At 39.3% G+C, this 22,759-nt stretch overlaps 1 protein-coding gene across 6 annotated transcripts in view; it reads left to right on the forward strand.

Moving 5' to 3' along the window:
- Positions 1-20,285: 20,285 nt before the first annotated feature.
- Positions 20,286-22,759, forward strand: part of SYNRG (synergin gamma) — a 402,787-nt gene continuing 400,313 nt past the window's right edge. For all 6 annotated transcript variants that reach the window (XM_053706889.1, XM_053706890.1, XM_053706891.1 and 3 more), the window contains exon 1: positions 20,286-20,384. In XM_053706889.1, the coding sequence (XP_053562864.1) occupies positions 20,329-20,384 (56 nt within the window). In that variant the 5' untranslated portion in view covers positions 20,286-20,328. The remainder of the gene's footprint in view (positions 20,385-22,759) is intronic.

Below are 22,759 nucleotides of genomic sequence, written 5' to 3' on the forward strand. Positions count from 1 at the left end.
AAATGCAAGGTTCTACATTTTGGAAGTAAAAATAAGCAGGCAATGTATTATTTAAATGGGACAAGACTTAGCCAAACACAGGAGGAAAGGGATTTGGGAGTAGTAATAGATAACAAGCTAAAGATGGATGCACAATGCAGGGCAGCGGCTTCAAAGGCTAACAAGATACTAGCATGTATTAAAAGAGTCATTGATTCAAGGGAGGAAAGCATAATTCTGTCACTATATAAATCCCTGGTAAGACCTCACCTTGAGTATGGCGTGCAGTTCTGGGGACCGATTGCAAAAAAAAAAAAAAAGATATTGCAGAACAAGAAAACGTTCAGAGAAGGGCCACAAAGCTAATAAGGGGAATGGAGAGTTTAAACTATGAGGAGAGGCTAACCAAACTGAGTCTGTTTTCCCTAGAAACAAGGCGCTTGAGAGGTGACATGATTACTTTATATAAATATTTTCAAGGCCCATATACAGAGATGGCAGAAGCTCTGTTTATTCCAAGAGCATTGACCAAGGGCGAATCAGACCAGCCGGTGGCGCGCCACTTTTATCAAGTTTAAACATGGTGTTTCCACCCACGATCTATGCTGATTGATCATGTACCCCCCCCTATCTAGGGGTGGCAACAGAGCAAAAAGACTGCTACAATTGGAGAGCAAATGGATCTATCGAATGGACACTCTGGTCCCAAGGGGTCTAAACACCTCGTTGGATTTCAGCCCCTTCTATTGAAGTATGCTATACCTATGCTGGGCACTGGCTGGGTTCTCACTGTCTGTGAAAGTTTCTACACATGTTACAAGGGGTCATGAAGCACACTTTTACTATACGTTCTCATGTTGGTGTAGTATATATTAGGGACTGTAAATATAGCCCCATTGATCATTCGGTCTGATTTTGTAAATGTATCCAATTATATTGGTTCCATATGCTACACAATATGGACCTATTATCTGGGGAGTACGTACTGTGCATTGATAGTGTTTTTTATTGCACTTTATTTGCTGCATGATTTGTGGGGCTCATACCTATTACATTATAGAATGACAATGGTGGAGTACTTCACACTTTTTATTGTTGAATATTATGTGAATGAAATATGCATTTATTATCTTACAAAGCCTCAATGTCTGCAGCTATTTTTAATTAATTAATTTGTTGTTGTATGATGAGCATTGCAATGTTCATGCTTTGATACATGTTAAATCTGCTGTGTTAAATTCCTTCCTTCTGTTCATATGCTAGCAAGCGTCAGTAGCCCTCGTTGCTGTTTACATTATGTTGCTATGACAACGCAGTAGCTTACGTCATGACGTCACGAGCGACGGCGCTCGTCGATGATGTTATTTACACGTGGGTGAACTAAGCCAGCAGGCTTATTGCTAGTAGATGACTATAAAAAGTTGGTGATTGTGTATGCTTGTCACTGGTTTTTAGGTTTTCTTGTTTGATTACCTTATATGACATTTGACAAAGGTGCAGCAATGCGCTGAAATGTTATGTCATTTTAACTTGTATCTAATAAAATGTATATTTTTTACTTAAGACCATTGAATGCCTGTGTTTGGGACTGTCCTATATATATATATATATATATATATATTCATATTCATACATACATACACACACACTCCAAAGCCCTGGACAAAATTTACCAGGCCTTGAGTTGAGAGCCACTGCTATATGCAATACAGGGTAGGTACTAAACTTGATTATAGCCACAGCTGGTTTCCCCATGACACTTAGGGAGACCCCACAGGCAACCGCCACCATGAGCTCCGGAGAGCACAAGAGGCCCGCAGGACCCCCTCAAGCAAGAATATCCAGCTCTCCCCCAACCAAGGCCTCCTACATCCTGATAGGAAGGATTCAGGGTGACAATGGGAAACCAGGTCTCCTCTTCTACTCATGTACAATGCAGGATATGTACTACACTAGCTTTGAGCCACAACAGGTCCACATCTGGTTTCCCCATGACACTTAGAGAGACCCCAAAGGGTGTCAGCCACTGTGAGCTCTGGAGGGCACGAACACATGCAAGAGAAAACCTCAGTACCCCCCTAAGCAAGAATGCACAGTCCTCCCCTAACCAATGCCTCCCACACCCTGCTATTAAAGTGATAGTCTACTCCTGAATTTTTATTGTTTAACAAGATATATAATCCCTTTATTACCCGTTTCCCCTTTTTTGCATATCCAACACAGTTATATTACCCTTACCTGCCGGGACTCATTCATCTACATCTGCAATTGTAAACAAATACAATGTAAAACTTGAAATCATGCAATTGTTGCATGATTTAAATGATTGGATCAGGTCATGGCAAAGTGCCTATGATTCTAGGCAAGTCCCAGAGCCCACAAAACCATATAGGAAGCAGCTATTGTTTCAGGACAGCCAAACAGCTAGGATGCTCTATGCCGTCCTAACGGTGCTAAAGCCCAGTACAGTTAGGACGGCATGGAATATCCTAATCGTGGGAAGGGGATAATACACTTTTTACCTCTGTGATTACTTTTCATGGAAGCCTCTGAAAGACTGCCCCCTTATTGCAGTTCTTTTGACAGACTTCCATTTTAGCCAATTAGTGCTGACCCCTAGGTAATCCACGGGAGTGAGCACAATGTTATCTATATGGCACACATGAACTAGTGCTGTCCAGCTGTAAAAAAAAAAGTCAAAATTTACGGAGATAAGAGGCAGCATTCAACGGTTTAAATATTAGCATATAAGCCTACCTAGAGAAGAATACAAAGAGAACAAAGCAAATTTGATGATAAAAGTAAATTGGAAAGTTGTTTAAAAATGCATGCCCTATCTGAATCATAAAAGTTTAATTTTGATAAGACTGTCCCTTTAAGGGTTCAGGGTGACACTGGAAAATCAGGTTACGTTCATGTGCAATGCAGAGTAGGTACTACACTTGATCTTTGCTACATCACATTCGGCACACTGGGCAGGGATATTTACAAAAACAAACAGAAATTCACTAATTGCAAAAGAATACACTTATAGCACTCCATTTTACAAAAGTAGTATAGTGTATATATAGTGTTTAATGTTATTGTATTTCACAAACATAAATTAAAACATCAAATCTTTATTATTTTTTTAAGAACAGGGGAAAAAATTAAAACAACAGTCTGTGACCATTAAGTCTGGGATGTCAACAAATTGAACCACAGACCTAGTACTTTTTATAAGATAGGTTAATAGTAAGGATCAATAACTGCTACTTTGCTAATAATCAGATAGATTACGAGTTTTGCGTTATGAGTCAAATAGCATCGTTATGGCCCATAACGCTTCATTTTCCCTATCGCTGCTATTGCTGCTCTTGTCGGTATAGGTGTACCGCACACCTTTTAGCCCGTCACGCAACGTCAGTACCGCACTTTAAAAAAAGTCCTTTTTCAATGGGACTCCCATAGTGCCGGTATTACAAGTTTGCCTGGGAGGCCAAAAAGTGAGCGGTACACCCTATACTGACAAGATCCGTACCGCCATCTAAAGTCAGTAGTTATGAGTTTTACTTTACAAAGCTGTACCATAAAACTCATAACTAAAGTGTTAAAAAGTACACTAACACCCATATTTGACCCCCTTTGAATGGTTGTGTAACAGTGAAAAGACAATTCAGAGTCCTTTGTCAGTATCACGTCACCTTTTGCTAGAACCTCAAAATACCACATTACCAAACTTTACAACAAGGTGGGCACATGACCTTCATGCGGAGATCGATAGGAAAGACTGGCACACTGTGTTTCAAAGGACTAAAAAATCCTCTACTTCCCCACAAATACTTGAAATGAATTATAAACTTTTGTCTTGTTGGTACTTAACTCCAACTAGACTGAACACAATATACCCTGACTCTTCGCGTATGTGTTGGAGGGGATGCGGGGGACAGGGATGCTTACTACATATATGGTGGGACTGTCCTGTAATTAAAAAACTATGGAAGGAAGTGGAAGCATACCTCCAAAAATTAGTGGGCGACACATTTAAATTAACAGCCAGAATAGCATTGCTAAACGACACTACCCACATTACATGTAAGCTGAGATCTCTTGTAGTACAGATAGGGTTGAATGGAGTCGTGGATCGAAAGAACCAATGAACTCATGGTCCTAGAGGAGTATGGGTTCCTAAAACGGAACAAGCTCTCCTTCTTCTTAGATGCCAGATTTTTATGGGAAAATTTACATATGCCATCTCAAGACACAACACATTGACAAGATCACTACGGTTGGTGGGACTACTGATAGTTGGGCCTGTCTGTGTCGCCTCCCTCCCCCGGCTCCCGGATCCAGGATGATTCATAGGAGATTCGATGATAATAGGAGAATTAGTCTGTAGGAGATATTAGGTAAGAATGATAGTTTTCACGTTTTTCTTTTCTTTTTTTTTTTTTTTCTCAATACAGCAACATCTACCAGTGAATGGTTTTAGAATGGAACGCAAGTTAATAGTTAAAGTGACTTTGTAATTTTTGCAGACTTAAGAGTTTACAAATATGCTGTACAATGACTGTTGGATTTTTCTTGTAAACTGAAAACATAATAAATAAAAAAAAATAAAATAAAAGTACACTAACACCCATAAACTACCTATTAACTCCTAAACCGAGGCCCTCCCGCATCACAAACACTTTTTAAAACATATTAACCCCTAATCTGCCTCTTCGGACATTGCCGCCACTATTAAAATGTATTAACCCCTATTCCGCTGCTCCCCGACATCGTCGCCACTATAATAAACCTATTAACCCCTAAACCGCCGCCCTCCCGCATCGCAAAAACTATTTAAATATTATTAACCCCTAATCTGCCGTCCGCCCACACCGCCGCTATAATAAACGTATTAACCCCTAAACCGCAAGTCCCCCACAGCGAAATATACTTAAATAAACTATTAACCCCTTAACCGAAAGTCCCCCCACAACGAAATATACTAAAATAAACTATTAACCCCTAAACCTAATGACCCCCTAACTTTATATTAAAATTACAATTTCCCTATATTAAATTAAATTAAAATTTATCTGTCAAATTAAATAAATTAATTTTAAACTAACAATTAAACTAAGATAATTATTAAACTACAATTAAACTAACTACCAATTAAATTAAAATAAACTACACATTAAAAAAATCCTAACACTACTCTAAAAATTACAAAAAGTATCTAATTACAAAAAAATAAATAACTAAATTACAAAAACAAACAAACACTAAATTACAAAAAGTAAGAAACAAATGATCAAAAATAAAAAAGAATTACTCATAATCTAATAGCCCTATCAAAATAAAAAAGCCCCCCCAAAATAAAAAAAAACCCTAGCCTACAATAAACTACCAATGGCCCTTAAAAGGGCCTTTTGTGGGGCATTGCTCCAAAGAAATCAGCTCTTTTACAAACACCCCCCTCAACAGTAAAACCCACCACCCCCACAACCAACCCCCCCAAATAAAATAACTATCTAAAAATACCTAAGCTCCCCATTGCCCTGAAAAGGGCATTTTTATGGGCATTACCCTTAAAAGGGCATTTAGCTCTTTTACATGCCCAGACCCTAATCTAAAAATAAAACCCACCCAAAAAACCCGACGATCCACTTACAGTTATTGAAGTCCCGCTTGAAGGATCAATCCAGCCGGCAAGAAGTCTTCATCCAGGAGGCCTCTTCGATCTTCATCCAGCCGGTGAAGTCCTCATACAGGTGGCAAGAAGTCTTCATCCAGACGGCATCTTCTATCTTCATCCATCCGGCGCGGAGGGGGTCCATCCTGAAGACATCCGGTGTGGAGCATCCTCTTCATATGGTCGCCGCCGTAAACTGGAACTTCAATGCAAGTGACGTCATCCAAGATGGCGTCCCTTGCATCCCTATTGGCTGAAAGATTTCAATCAGCCAATAGGATTAGAGCTGCTAAAATCCTATTGGCTGTTCCAATGAGCCAATAGGATTTGAGCAGCTCTCATTCTATTGGCTGTTCCAATCAGCCAATAGGATTTGAGCAGCTCTCATTCTATTGGCTGTTCCAATCAGCCAAAAGGATGAGAGCTCAATCCTATTTTGGTTTTGGTATCACATATACAGTGCCACATATAAATGCGGCACGTATATTTCACCCGTCGGCCGGAATTTTTACTCCCATAAGCTAACATAGAACCGTGTCGCAAATCAGTATCACAAATTAAGCACAAGGACTTACGCGGCAAAAATTGAGAAATTGTACTCCATTTTCACCTCGCCACATATAGGCAGACGCAGCAAGCCTTGCTCTGAGTATGTGAGCACCGTAACTCCTGTAACTGCCTGAAAATATTAAAGGTCCATAATACCCAAATGTTTAAAGACTTGAAAGTGATGCAGTATAGCTGTAAAAAGCTGACTAGAAAATATCACCTGAACATCTCTATGTAAAAAAGAAAGATATTTTACCTCAAAAGTTTCTCAGTAGCCAAATCCCATTGTAAAGGACTTCTAAGCAACAAATCAGTATGTCTGTCCCGGGACAGCGGAAGGAGGGAGCTTGCGTGCACTCTCATCTTATTTCCCTATTCAGCTTAAGGAAGTTTACAATGAAATCTCATGAGAGTTAAGTCAAATCTCATGAGATCACAGTAAAAGAGTTCATGACCTCAGCACTGTTAATGCTGATTGGCTGCTGTTCATTTCTTCATTTTTTATTTTTTTTTACCTTCAGCTGAGCAGCAGCTGAGTATAACTTTTTACACAGAGCTTACTCTGCTGAGCTGAGGAAATTGTGAGGTAAAATAATGCTCAGGTGATATCCTGTCAGCTTTTTACAGTTATACTGCATCAATTTCAAGTGATTTAGCATATGAGTATTATGTCCCTTTAACTAACACCTAACGCATGTGCAATATCTACCTCCTGAAAATAACTAACACCTAACGCATGGGCGTTATCTACCTGTCAACCGCAATACCCTCACTGCAATAACTAATAAAGTATATGAACACCTAATCCGCCATTAACCCACATCGCAATAAACCTAATAAAGTATATGAACCCCTAATCCGCCATTAACCCACATCACAATATACCTAATTAAGTATATGAACCCCTAATCTGCCATTAACCAACATTGCAATAAACCTAATAAAGTATATGAACCCCTAATCCCCCATTAACTCACATCACAATAAACCTAATAAAGTATATTAACCCCTAATCCACCATTAACCCACATCGCAACAAACCTAATAAAACTATTAACCCCTAATCCGCCAAACCCAAAACGCAATAATCCTAATAAATCTATTAACTCCCAATCCGCCAAACCCCCACAAATTAAATTACTAAGCCCCCTAACCTAACACCCCTAAATTAACCCCAATTACCTAAATTAAAAATATTAAGTTACAATTAAAATAAAAAAGCTAACATTACTGGGACTGGGAACCGCAGTTAAGTAATACCAGCCCACTGATACCAATAAATGTATATTTTGTCTTCCCCCACTTACATCAATGCATTTTACATATATATATATATATATATATATATATATATATATCACACAAGCAAAGAAATGACTGGTGGGATTTCAGGCTTCAGGAGAGGTTAAAAAGTTCAAGGTTTATTGCACATAAATATTAGTAAAGCAATCTATCACCACAGTTGCATACATCCTATATATACACTTACATACATATATACACACATACGCTACAAGGCCCTGGACACATTTTGCTAAAATTTACCATGCCTTGGGTTGATTTGAGAACCACTGCTCTAGTGCCTTTCTCTCCCAGTGTTCCCTAAGATCTAGTATAATAATAAGGGTGAAAACCCAGTTGATCCTGCAGCACTTCCCTGTAGGCAAAAAGTGGATGAGGGAGCAATTTTTCCCAGTTGCGTCGAGTCTGGTGTGAATTTGGTGATAGTCCCCACCTTTAGGTAATAGGTATCATAGTCAATGAGAATTTGAATGTACCTGGAAGCACTGTGCTTGGCTACTGGACCTACAATGTCTACCAAGATATGCCAGAAGGGTTCACTAATGATGGGTAAAAAGTGGAGGGCTGCTTTAGGATGGTCCCCTCACAATCCGCTAGCATATGTCACACTTTCTACAGTATTGTCGGACATCTTCAGATACCCCTGGCCAGAAAAGGGCTTGGGTCAGCCGCTTGAGCAGGCAATTGTGCCCAAGGTGTCCGGCAAGGGGAATATCATGGGCAATCTTAATGGGTTTAGCCTGATATTTCAGCTGCCCCTTAAGAAGCTTGGTAATACCTCTCCCCTCCCCATCAGAAATACTATACAACAGCCCCTTGTCCCATGCAAAATGTGCTCCATACATGGTTAATCCTTCTGTGCATCCGCAAGGGATTGGTATCAGATGAGGGGTCTGCCCTAATTGACTGTCGGTATTCGTCGGGGGGGGAGACCATGTCAGGTTGGGTTCAGTCAATGGCTTTGTTTAAGGGTTCAGCCTTACCTGGGTCCCTGTGGCCACTGTCTGGCTTGAGCCTGATTCGATGGGCAACACTGTTCCTCTGGAATGAAGGTGTCCCAAGTCGTTCCCCAGCAGGACTTCATCAGACAGATCCTCCATAACATCTACGGATACTTCTCTGGTCCCAGCTCCCCAGTTGAGGTGTACTTTGGTGATAGGTATGTGGTGTAATGCTTCCCCCTGCTACTCGTACTGCCATGGTCTGGCCCCCTTGAAATCCATTTGAAACCCGGTGAGGTTGTATCAATGTTGGGGTTGCTCCAGAATCCCTGAGTCCCTGGGCTGGTTTCCCATTTATGAGCACAATCTGGCAATGATGATCCCTAAGTTTTGATTATTTAAGGCCAATTCTCGTGGGTTCTGGATTAAAGGGGCCATGTTGCAGCCTTGGGCATAGGGCTGAGACCAGGCCTGGATTAGTGGCCATCCAGGGGGTGGCCTGGCGCACATGCAAGTTTTAACATACTCATCAGCCAACTTTGCTGCTTCTTCATTGGTAAGAGGTCTATAGTCTTTTACACAATCCTGGATTTTCAGGGCTGTGTAGAGGAAGAATTGTTCCAGAAGCACAAGCTGCAGTCCTTCCTCCATTGTAGAGACTTGGCACCCCTGCCAACAGTTGGACCCAGCTCTCTATAGTTTATAAGCCCATTCAGCGTGGTAATCCTTCACTCTTTTACATACCGGCCAAAATTATTATGAGGAGGCTGAATTATTTTCACACTATGGTTTGAGGCATGCTGTTTAGGAGTCTTTCATTTTTTATTTTCTGTTTTCTTTGTCTCTGATACGTTTTTGTCTCCTTAATTATTTATGTGTATCACATATTAAAGGGACAGTCAATTCAAAATTAAACTGTCATGATTCAGATAGGGTATGCAATTTTAAACAACGTTCCAATTTACTTTTATCATCAAATTTGCTTTGTTCTCCTGAGATTATTTTTTTTTAAGCTAAACCTAGGTAGGTTTAAAATGATTTCTAAACCGTTGAAGGCCGCCTCTTCTCTCAGGGCATTTTGACAGTTTTTCACAGTTAGACAGTGCTAGTTCATGTGTGCCAGATAGATAACATTATGAGTCAGCACTGATTGACTAAAATGCAAGTCTGTCAAAAGAACTAAGATAAGGGGGCAATCTATAGAGGCTTAGATACAAGGTAATAACAGAGGTAAAAGTGTATCAATAAGTTGCATTCTGAGATCAAACTAATAGTTTAATGTTTAAAATAATAAATAGACAGGTAACAACAGTGTATTTGTTTGAATTTAGTTTAACTTGTTTTTGATGACAACATACATTTCTTTATCAAAAAGAACATTGGTGAAGCAACAACTTCAATCAACTACCTATTACAAAAAGGTCTTGTAACATTTGACTACTCTAACAGGCCCATTTATCAAGCTCTGTACGGAGCTTGAAGGGCCGTGTTTCTGGCGAGTCTTCAGACTCGCCAGAAACACAAGTTATGAAGCAGCGGTCTAAAGACCACTGCTCCATAACCCTGTCCGTCTGCTCTGAGCAGGCGGACAGGAATCGCCGGAAATCAACCCAATCGAATACGATCGGGTTGATTGACTCCTCCCAACTGGCGGCCGATTGGCCGCGAGTCAGCAGGGGGCGGCGTTGCACCAGCAGCTCTTGTGAGCTGCTGGTGCAATGTTAAATGCGGAGAGCCTATTGCTCTCCGCATTTAGCGAGGTCTTGCGGACCTGATCCGCAGTGTCGGATCAGGTCCGCAAGACCTTTGATAAATTGGGGCCTAAATCAACACTTTTGAATGTTTTCATTTTTCTTATTCTCATATTATTTGAAAGCTACTGAAATGTCCTGTATATTTAACTTGCTTCTACCTTTGATTTATAAAAATAAAACATTGGGGGGAAAAAGTGTATCAATATAACAGTGTTGGTTATGCAAAACTGGGGAATGGGTAATAATAAGGGGATTATTTATCTTTTTAAACAAAACATTTTTTTAAGTAGACTGTACCTTTAAATAAAATGTATTGCCTCTCTGTATTTACTTTGTTGTTATGATGCATTCTGAAACTGTCCCCTTTTTTCATGTCTTGAGTCCCTAAAGAAGGTAGATCAGCTGATAATTTACATACTCCATTCTGCTTTGTATTTTGCTAACTTGAAGCTGGAATTCCTGTTTGGATCATTTGGCTTTTATCCAGACCAATGCTACTCTTGCTTCTAAAGCAATTGTTTCTCCCTCTGTCTGTTCGGTGTATTCATTTCTGATGATCAGGAGTCAGTGATTGATCAATATGCTAAATATTCCTCTTTTATGTTAAAGCTTGACCATCTTCACTCTCTGCTAAAAGAGGTTTTCTGTACTCTAGGCGTACAGGACTCTAAACCTCAGAAGGATAAGTCTGACAAGCAACTGGACTTGATTTTCTAACCTTCTGTTAAGATTCCAGAAGTTTTTTTTTCCGGTTCCTAAAGCTATTACAGGAATATTTATTAAGGAATGGTCCAAGCCAAATATTCCTTTTAATACAGCTTCAAAATTTAAGATCTTTTCTTTACTCACTTCTATTATAGAGCTTTGGGAAGCTATTACTGAAGTGGAGGCGGCTTAGCTATAAGCACTACTATTCCCTTAAGGAACAGCACTTCTTTTAAACATCCTATGAACTGGAAATTACAATATTTTTATCAGAATGGCATTTTAGCAAGCAGGTTTATTGTTCAGACCAGTGATTGGTATCACTTGTGTGGCTGCTGCTTCTTGTCTGTGGTGTGACAATCTATCTGAGAACTTATCATAGGTTGAAACTTTTATAATCTGTTAAGGTTTTCTTTTGTGAAGTTATTGTGACTTTAATCTAGATTAATGCTAAAAATAGGGTTTTAGCTGTTCTGACCAGAAGAACCTTGTGGTTGAAATCATTGTCAGCTAACTTAGTTTTCAACCCTAGACTCTTATCTCTCCCTTTCATGGGAAGATTTTGTTTGGGCCTGGTCTAGATGCCATCATTCCTACAGTAATTGGAGGAAAGGGAACCTTTCTTTCTCAATACAAGAGAATGAGATCTAAGAGAAATAATAGAGCAATCATTTTGGTTCTTTTGTCAATCAAGAAACCAAAAGTCCTCTTCCTCCTCTCAAAAACAGGATTCTTCCAGACCCTTCTGGAAATCCAATTTCAATTGAAACAAGACCAAGTAGTTAAAAAAAAGCCTTCTTCCTCTTCCAAATTGGCATGAAGGTGCAACCCCCAATCCATATTCTCTTCTGGTAGGGGGCAGATCATGCCCTTTTCGGACGTTTAGGGGCCTATTTAAGAAGGTGCGAGCAGACATGATCTAATATTGCGGATCATGTCCACTGCATATCGATAAATGCAAACAGCATACGCTCTCAGCATTTATCATTGCACCAGCGGTTCTTGTGAACTGCTGGTGCAATACTGCCCCCTGCAGATTTGCGGCCAATTGGCCGCTAGCAGGAGGTGTCAATCAACCTGATTATATTGGATTGGGTTGATTTGCGGTGATGTCTCTCCACCTCAGAGCAGGCGGACAGGTTATGGAGCAGCAGTCTTTAGACCACTGCTTCATAACTTGTGTTTCTGGCGAGCCTGAAGGCTCTATGCCCCCTAGTCTCATTCTGTTTGGGATCCCTGGGCTCTAAACATAGTTTCCCTGGGTTACAGAATAGGCTTCAAATCAAGACCTGCCTGAGGAACGTTTCTTTTGTCTTGTGTTCCATAAGACCATGTAAAACTAAATACCTTTCTTCAATATGTATCAGATCAGAAACTCTTGGGAGTGATAGTTCCATTACCTGTTTTGGAACAAGTCATTTTTGGTTCTATTTTATTATTCCCAACCACGAAGGGACTTACAGGCTAATTCTAGATTTGAGAACTTTAAACAGGGTTCCTGATTCAGGATGGAAACAATTCAGAATATTCTCCCTATGGTTCAGCAGAGTCAATATATGTCCTTGATAGAATTGAAGGATGCTTAAAGGGCCATAATACCCAAATGTTTAAACACTTGAAAATGATGCAGTATAGCTGTAAAAAGCTGACTAGAAAATATCACCTGAACATCTCTATGTAAAAAAGAAAGATATTTTACCTCAAAAGTTTCTCAGTAGCCACATCCCATTGTAAAGGACTTCTAAGCAACAAATCAGTATGTCTGTCCCGGGACAGCGGAAGGAGCGAGCTTTTGTGCACACTCATCTTATGTCCCTATTCAGTGTAAGGAAGTTTACAATGAAATCTCATGAGAGTTAAGTGAAATCTCATGAGATCACAGTAAAAGAGTTCATGACCTCAGCACTGTTGATGCTGATTGGCTGCTGTTCATTTCTTCATTTTTTTTTTTTACATGCAGCTGGGCTGCAGCTGAGTATAACGTTTTACACAGAACTTACTCTGCTGAGCTGAGGAAATTGTGAGGTAAAATATCTTCCTTTTTTACATAGAGATGCTCAGGTGATATTTTCCTGTCAGCTTTTTACAGTTATGCTGCATCAGTTTCAAGTGATTGAGCATATGAGTATTATGTCCCTTTAACTTCATATCCCAATCCAATAAGCCTTTTATTAGTTTATCACTCTTCTATCAAAGGTCTGGGAACTCTCCTGTGTGTGATAATGGCTTAAGGTATTCCGGTGGATTCATACTTGGATGATACCGTTAGCTATATTTCTTACAAACAAAATGTTGTCGTTTTTTTGCAGACATGGTTGGAGAAACAACATTCCAAGGAACTTTCTCCTCAGACCAGGGCCTCTTTCTTAGGAATCATTATTGACTCAATATCTTTTAGACTTTCCTTAAAGGGACACTGAACCCAAATGTTTTTCTTTCGTGATTCAGATAGAGCATGCCATTTTAAGCAACTTTCTAATTTACTCCTATTATCAATTTTTTTCCTTCTCTTGCTATCTTTATTTGAAAAAGAAGGCATACGCTCTCGGCATTTATCATTGCACCAGCAGTTCTTGTGAACTGCTGGTGCAATACCGCCCCCTGCAGATTTGCGGCCAATCGGCCGCTAGCAGGGGGTGTCAATCAACCCGATTGTATTGGATCGGGTTGATTTCCGGCGATGTCTGTTCGCCACCTCAGAGCAGGCTGACAGGTTATGGAGCAGCGGTCTTCAGAACGCTGCTTCATAACTTGTGTTTCTGGCGAGCCTGAACGCTCGCCAGAAACACAGGGTATCAAGCTCCATACGGAGCTTGATAAATATGCCCCCTAGTCTCATTCTGTTTGGGATCCCTGGGTTCTAAACATAGTTTCCCTGGGTTACAGAATAGGCTTCAAATCAAGACCTGCCTGAGGAACGTTTCTTTTGTCTCGTGTTCCATAGGACCATGTAAAACCAAATACCTTTCTTCAATATGTATCAGATCAGAAACTCTTGGGAGTGATAGTTCCAGTACCTGTTTTGGAACAAGTAATTTTTTATTCTAATTTATTGTTCCCAACCACGAAGGGACTTACAGGCCAATTCTAGATTTGAAAACTTTAAACAAGTTTCTCAGGATTCCTGATTCAGGATGGAAACAATGCAGACTATTCTCCCTATTGTTCAGCAGGGTCAATATATGTCCTTGATAGATTTGAAGGATGCTTAACTTCATATCCCAATCCAATAAGCCTTTTATTGGTTTATCACTCTTCTATCAAAGGTCTGGGAACTCTCCTGTGTGTGATAATGGCTTAAGGTATTCCGGTGGATTCATACTTGGATGACACCATTAGCTGTATTTCTTACAAACAAAATGTTGTTGTTTTTTCACAGACATGGTTGGAGAAACAGCATTCCAAGGAACTTTCTCCTCAGACCAGGGCCTCTTTCTTAGGAATCATTATTGACTCAATATCTTTTAGACTTTCCTTAAAGGGACACTGAACCCAAATTGTTTCTTTTGTGATTCAGATAGAGCATGCAATTTTAAGCAACTTTCTAATTTACTCCTATTATCATTTTTTTGTTCTCTTGCTATCTTTATTTGAAAAAGAAGGCATCTAAGTTAAGGAGCCAGACAATTTTTTGTTCAGAATGCTGGACAGCACTTGTTTATTGGTGGGTAAATGTATCTACTAATCAGCAAGAACAACCCAGGTTGTTCACCAAAAATGCTCCGGCATCTAAACTTACATTCTTGCTTTTCAAATAAAGATACCAAAAGAATGAAGAAAATTTGATAGTAGGAGTAAATTAGAAAGTTGCTTAAAATTGCATGCTCTATCTGAATCACAAAAGAAAAAAATGTGGGTTCCGTGCCCCTTTAATGGATTAAAGGAGATTGAAGCTTAACAGCTTGTGTAACTCTTTAATCTATTTTCAATCATTTAGTAGTTCTGTGCATGGAGGTGTTAGGTGTGATGTAAGAAGAATCAGATGCTATTCCTTTTCCCTGGGGTGTCCTTTGCTTGCCCGACTAGGACAATAGTTACAACTGATGCAAGTCTCTCTGGCTGAGGTGCAGTATGGGGTGCAAGAGAGCTCAAGGAGTTTGATCTACTCTGGAAGCGATGTTGCCAATAAATATCCTAGAACTTCCTGCAATCTTCAGGGCCCTTCGGAGCATTCCACTCCTAAAAGTAGAGACTTTTCTGCATTTCCAATAAGACAAATGTCACAGCGGTGGTCTATATCAATCATCAAGGGAGAACTCGCAGTTCACTTTTGATTTGGGCAGTGAGCAATCTATGTGCAATCTCTGTAATTCATCTCACAGGTGTGAACAACTAGGAAGTAATCTATCTCACTTGCCAATCCCTTCATCCAGGGCAATGATCTCTATATCGGGATGTCTTCAATCAGATTGTAGATCAATGTGGTCTATCAGTTTGACTACCAAGAGTGGTAGTTTGGATCATACAGGAGCTCTCATGAATAATTGTGATTGCTCCAGCTAGGCTTTGCAGGACTTGGTTCGCAAATCTGGTTCAGATGTCCAGTTATCCTCTGTAGTCTTCCACTTAGGCACATCCTTCTGTCTCAAGGCTCCTTTCTTCATTAGGATCTTATTTCAGGCTCATAGCCTGTTGGATGGAAAAATCTATCATAAGATTTGGAAAGTTTTATTTTATGGTGTGAGCAACGCATTTTTTAGCTGGTATTCCTTTAGTATTCCTAGAATTCTTCAATTTTTTCAAGAGGATTTCGATACAAGTTAATCTGCTAGCCCTTTAAAGGGTTAGTTTTCTGCATTTTCTCTGTTACACACATACACACACAAAACCCCCATCTTCCTGATATCCAGTGCTTTGTTCAAGCCTTAGTCAGGATTAGAACAGTGATTAAACCAATTGTATCCTCTTTGTAACCTTAATTTGGTTAATTTCAGAGGTTTTCAAATCTCTCATTTGAGCCTATGCATAGGACATTTTACATTTATAACTGTCTTGTACTTTACTGTTTTCAAGAGGTTCTTAATTGTCTGTTTTTTCTTCTGTCCCTTTTTTTATCTGTTTTTTTTTTCTCCAGTATAAGGTGGTTTTAAGGACTAAGTTTGACTTTTTACTAAAGGTGGTCTTTTTTGATAACTGTAATCGGGAAATAATAGTTCTTTCTGTTTGTCCTATTCCACAAATTCTAAAAAAGGTCTACTTTCTTGCTCTAAGTATGTTAGTCATTTCTCTAATTTGTTTATTAATTTCTTGGGTCCAAGAAAAGGTCAGAAGGACACAGCTGTTATTTTAGCTTCTAACCTAAAACTATTGATATAAAGCTTATTTGGAGACAGTAATGTCTCCCCCAAAATGCATTACAGTCCATTCCACTAGATCAGTTTCCACTTCTTGGGCTTTCAAAAATTTGCAAAGGTAGCAACATGGTCATCCTTACGTACATTTACTAATTTTGACCACTTTGATGTTTTTCCTTCGGCAGGAGATTTTGGTAGGAAAGTCCTCCAGACAGCAGTGTCTGAAAATGAGGTGCCTGCCTTTTCAAAAATGTTCTCCCGCCTAAATTACTTGTGGAATCCATAGTATGGGTATTAGTTCCCAGGAATAATGGCTCATGGACTTTCACAACCTTATGAAAGAAAACAAAATGCATACTTACCTGATAAATTAATTTCTTCATGGTGGTGAGAGTCCACAAGACCCGCCCATTTTCGCTAAATTTATATAACATTTTACTAGAGGCAATTCTAGTTTTCACCTTTTTGTTCACTGCTTTGCCCTTTCTTACCTACTTACCCTTGCTTGACTATATGTCAGACTAGCATACCAGAGATAGAGGGAGGGATTAAAGGGATACTAAACCCACATTTTTTACTTCATGATTCAGATAGAGCATGAAATTTAAAGCAACTTTCTAATTTACTCCTACTATCGTTCTCTTTATATCTTTATTTAAAAAGCAGGAATTTAAAGCTTAGGAGTCTGCCTATTTTATGTTCAGCACCCTGTATAGCCTGCTTATTGGTGGTTACATTTAGCAAACCAATAAGCAAGCATAACCCAGGTTCTCAACCAAAAATGGTCCGGCTCTTAAGCTTTACATTCCTGCTTTTTAAATAAAGATAGCAAGCGAACAAAGAAAAATTGCTAATAGGAGTAAATTAGAAAGTTGCTTAAAATTGCATGCTGTATCTCAGGGGTGGGCAAGAGGTAGATTACGGTCTACCAGTGTACCGCGAGTGAATTTTGAGGTGACCGCCTGTAATATTTTGAGATGTGTGCGAAATCTTTCTCTTATGCAGACTTTTGAATTCGGCTATGACTCTGAGTGTAGGACGGCAGTATGGGCACTGTACTTCAGCATGCGTGACCCAGCTGTAGCTGAACTCGCTGACCCAGCTTTGGTTACAGGACCTGTCTCCTAACACACCTGACATGGCATCCAGCCAATAAAGCTACTTTGTAGAATGAGTCTCGAGCCGTCTTGATTGTGAGACTACTTATCATACACAGGTGCGGAACACAGATAAGGTTGGTTGACGGTCCCAGCGTGAGGTAAAGAGAGAGCTCTTGCAGTAAGTAAAAACAAAGCGCTGCTGTATTGGTTATTAAAGAGTGCGGATGATTTTTAAAGCTGTATTATTTGGGTCAAAAATACAATTTTTAGCCAGCAAGTCCTATTTGTGACAAAAATAAAAATGTTGCACCCAGTTATACAGTGTGTGCTGGACTATTTATGTTTTTTGAACAAATTACATTATTTTAATTATTATTATCAAGACTGGTGTTTTTTTTTTTTTTTTTTAGTTAGGTGACCACGTTATTTGGAATAAAATTAGAGGTAACCCTTGCCTTGCAAAAGTCTGCCCACCCCTGCTCTATCTGAATCATTAAAGAAAAAATTTGGGTTTAAAGTGAATGTCAATTTAGATGAATCGGTGCCGGGTTTTTAATAATCCTATTAAAAACAAGGGCACTTTAATTCATCAAAATTTAAATTTCACTTGTTTTCTTCAACTACCTTTCAATCTTCACAGCCGCTCCAGCGATTCCCCTGGCCGTCGGAAGCCACTTCATACGTCAGAAATGACGAATCCGACTTCCTCCAATCACGGCTCCCCCCATTGGAGGAAGCTGGATTCGTCATTTTGGACCTGAGAAGAGGGCTTGCGACGGGCGGAGGAAGCGCTGCAGCGGTTGTCAGGATTAAAAGGTAAGTATTTGAAGAAAACGAGTGAAATGTAAATTTTGATGAATTAAAGTGCCCTTGTTTTTAATAGGATTATTAAAAACCAGGCACCGATTCATCTAAATTGACATTCACTTTAAAGGGACATTAAAGGATTACAAACTTTTATCTTTTTTTGGTATATTAAAACACATATTTACGATCATTTGGATGTAATAAAAATTACCAACCTTAAATTATTTCAAAACGAAGCATCAGAAACTTTTAATTCCGTTTTTTAATTTTCGTCTATAACATCATCTAATCCAGCCCACTTTTTTAGCCCCTACAAGTATATAACTCTGAACCAATAGTATTCTCCGCTTTCGCATGTAATTATAATAATAATAAGTAGACAATCGCATGCGCACCAAACCGGGACCAAATAGCACTTGCGCAGTGTGTGTTACTGACGCCGCAATTCCTGGACATCATAGGGTATAACGCATGCGCATTGTCAATAGCAATCAATGTTATTGTTGTGGATGACGTTGCGCAATGTCGCGCATGCGCAATCGAAATTTCGGCCGCCATCTTCAAACTGCGGTTTGCACAGCGGATTGGCTAGGAGCCTCAGCTACCCACGGAGTGGGTTCGGAAACAATAAAATTTTACTATTCGGATTGCAGCAATCAGGTAGGGAACTGAAAAAGACATGCTATGACAAATAAATTTGGAAATGTTTAAAAAACGAAAAAGAGCGCAATCAGTTTTACTTACAGTGGTCCTTTAAACCCAAAATTGTATTTCATGATTCAGACAGAGAATACAAATTTAAACAACATTTGAATTTACTTCTATTATCTAATTTGCTTAATTCTTTAGATATCCTATGTTAAAGTGTCATTAAACCTAAAAAATAATGTTATATAATTCTGCACATAGTGCAGAATTATATAACATTATTTTAGTGCTATCGTTAAAATAACTTTTTTTCCCTTTGAATTTTTAAAAAATATGCCTGTTTTACAGACCCGCTCTCTGCTGAGCGGGTCTGTTTTTTTTACACAGCGCATCGGGCCAGCTGTATAGTCACAGCCCAGCCTGACCGCGCCATAACATTAAGTGCAGCTCGGCAGCTCGCACCTGCTGTCAGACAGAGCAGGAGCGAGCTGCACTTAATGTTATGGCGCGGTCGGGCCGGGCTGTGACTATACAGCTGGCCTGATGCGCTGTGTAAAAAAAACAGACCCGCTCAGCAGAGAGCAGAGAGCGGGTCTGTAAAACAGGCATATTTTTTAAAAATTCAAAGGGAAAAAAAGGTATTTTAACGATAGCACTAAAATAATGTTATATAATTCTGCACTATGTGCAGAATTATATAACATTATTTTTTAGGTTTACTGTCCCTTTAAAGAAAAAGCAATGCACATGGGTCAGCCAATCACACAAGGCATCTATGTGCAGCCGCCAATCAGTAGCACTTGAGCCTATCTAGATATGCTTTTCAGGAAAGAATATCAAGAGATAAAAGCAAATTAGATAATAGAAGTAAATTAGAAAGTTGTTTAACATTGTATTCTCTTTGTGAATCATGAATGAAAAAATGTGGGTTTAATGTCCTTTTAAGTACTCTTGGAGTTTTGGGAATCGTTGCCTCCTCCTAGTGGCCAGGTGTTGAATCCCACGAGTAATGGCATACATTTTGTTTTTTTTTGTGCTAAAACACTGTATATGAGACATATCTCTCTCTCCCATATGAAAGAGTTCAGTGATTTTAAAGTGGCACTGTCATAGGATGCCACCTTTCTCAGAAGTCAGTACTGTACATTAATTTTTTGCCCTACTAGATCAACTCCATATTAATGCCCATTGTTTTGTATGGGGTGTCAATCGCATTTGTTTGATTATCAAATGTCCACATACGTTTGGTCATATGGTATATAAAATAGCAATAGATATATCTTCTTCATTATAGATACACAGCAGCCTATGCTTTAATCTATGTAATTACTTTAGTATTTTGCTATTAGATAGTTGATCACAATCTGCCTGATCAGAGGCTACTGCTAATAATAGATGACTTGCAACCCTGATGTAGAGCAGTTAGAACACAGTATCTCTGCCAGACTGTCACTATGACAACCGCACAGCAGCTCCGAGAGGAAGAGACGAAAGACTGAAGCCCGGAAGTGCTTTGTTGTCACCACCGGAAGCAGCTGCCTTGCTTTTTTTGACAGCATCTCATTTACTGATAGTTAGTATTGGAAGATGGCGTTGCGACCGGGATCCGGTGCAGGTGGAGGTGGTGCAGGGAGTGGCGGCAGGTGAGTGCTATGTACCCTTTGGTGGAATGGCTCTGTAATATGGTACAATGAGATTACTTATAGTTATTGTGCAGCAGCATTTGCCGGTTACAGCGTTAGAGTTGTAGAACTATAACAAGCACTTAGAATAGACAACATGTATTGTTTACTTGAAGTGAGCCTGTGAAGAATTGCAGTAAAGATCAGTGTTAGTCATAGAGGTTTAAAGGCAAAAGTGGATCTATACCCTATCGCTAAAAAACACTTTTTGGCAGGCAATGGTTAAATGTAAGGACAATTGTCAATGCTAAAGGTACTGTATACCTTGCTCGAAAGTCCATTTCATTACAGATTTTCTGGAGTTTCCTCATGATTTACCGATGTCTGTAACTAATTCATGTTACTCCAGAATTCATTATAATCTGGAAAATTGTAATTTATTGTAATATATATATATATATATATATATATATATATATATATATATATATATATATATATTGGGGTAGGATGTTTTTATGCAATATATGATTATTGTAGTTCTATTGTGAGCCAATTCATAAAAATTACATTTTATTAAGGTTTGTTGCAAATTGTTGTTATTAATAATCCAATTTATATTAAAATTTGTCTGGCATAAAATATTGTTACAATATACTGTAGATGCGTTGTTTGGATAAACAGATCCAGAATCTTAGTGATATTTTAGATGAAGCTTACTTCAGCAGTTGTAATGAAGTTGCTCTATAACTTACTTTTTAATATAAATATGAAATTCAAATACCCCTCACTCGGCCACCCATTTAAAAAGTCATATTTTTTGTGCGCTAACGGTTTGAACTGTTCTCCAATCAGCACTCTAGCTTCAACAAAAGTGCCATATGGCAAATGGGTGGCTGGAGTGCTTGGTATTTGAATTTCATAACTACATTAAAAAAGTTAATTATACAAAGAAAAGCCCTCAATATCAGGAAACTATACGCTTATGAAGGCAACCGAGCCGGATCACTTCTAGCGAAGCTTTTAAAAAGCCTAAAAACTCATATCCTAGATTAACAAACTAGTTACATCAGATCAGCAATGTTTATATGACAGCAAACAGATAGCAAATAATTTTAGTACATTCTACTCTAAATTATACAACCAAGACAGCAACATCTCACTTGAACACGTAGAACAAATGAGAGACTACATAGGAAGAGCAGACCTACCTAAATTAGACCTGACACAGAGAGAAACTTTAGAGGCACCTATATCTCTTACTGAGGTGCTCAAGGCGATAAGGGATCTACCTACAGGGAAAAGTCCCGGCCCAGATGTCTTTACCAACGCCTATTACAAATCCTTTAGGAACATCCTAGCCCCACACCTACTCCACCTATTCAATGCGCTGGACAATAACCCCACACTCCCACAGGAAATGCTGATGGCGCACATCTCAGTAATCCCGAAAACCCAATAAAGACCCCACCGACCCTGGTAGCTATAGACCCATATCCCTCCTAAACACAGATGTCAAGATCCTGGGCAAGATATTAGCCACCCGGCTCAACAGACTCCTGCATACTGTAATACATACAGATGAAGTTGGCTTTGTCCCTGGGAGAGAGACGAGGAATAACATAATCAGGGCAATTACTTTGTCTTTATATTCCAAACATAACAAGATCCCATCCGTCCTGATAGCGGCGGATGCCGAAAAGGCATTCGACCGCATTAACTGGAAATTCCTGAAGGAAACATTAATGTCACAGGGATTTGGCCCCAGAATGATAACCCGTATATTTAGTTTATATACACACCCCACAGCAAAAGTTAAAGCAAATGGAATGTTGTCAAACCCGTTTTGTATTCGCAATGGTACAAGGCAGGGCTGCCCCCTTTCGCCCATACTGTTTATTCTTACCATGGAAGTCTTAGCAGCACATGTCAGACAAGACCCAGACATAGAGGGAATCCCCATTGGTCCGCACAATTTCAAGATAGCCATGTACGCAGACAGCATCCTGTTCACAATTACAAACCCCCTTTCCTCCATCCCAAAAGTACTTGAGCAAATAGACGCCTTTGGCAGATTTTCAAATTTCCTGATTAACAAACAAAAGTCAGAAATACTAAACATATCCCTCCCGGTAACCTCCTTCCAATCCATAAAAGATATTTGCCCTTTAAACCTTCAAGAGAAATCTCTTAAGTACTTCGGTATCCAACTTTCACCTAACACCTCACAACTCTTCGATGAAAATTACCTGACACTCTCCCGTAGAATACAGATAGATTTAAATACATGGGCAACAAAACCGATCACGTGGTGGGGAAGAACCCAATGTGTTAAAAGGACTACCTTGCCCAGGATCTTGTACCTGTTCCAGACTCTCCCTATACCCAAATGGTTC

This window comes from Bombina bombina, chromosome 3 (assembly GCF_027579735.1).
Source record: "Bombina bombina isolate aBomBom1 chromosome 3, aBomBom1.pri, whole genome shotgun sequence".
NCBI classification, from domain to species: Eukaryota; Metazoa; Chordata; class Amphibia; order Anura; family Bombinatoridae; genus Bombina; species Bombina bombina.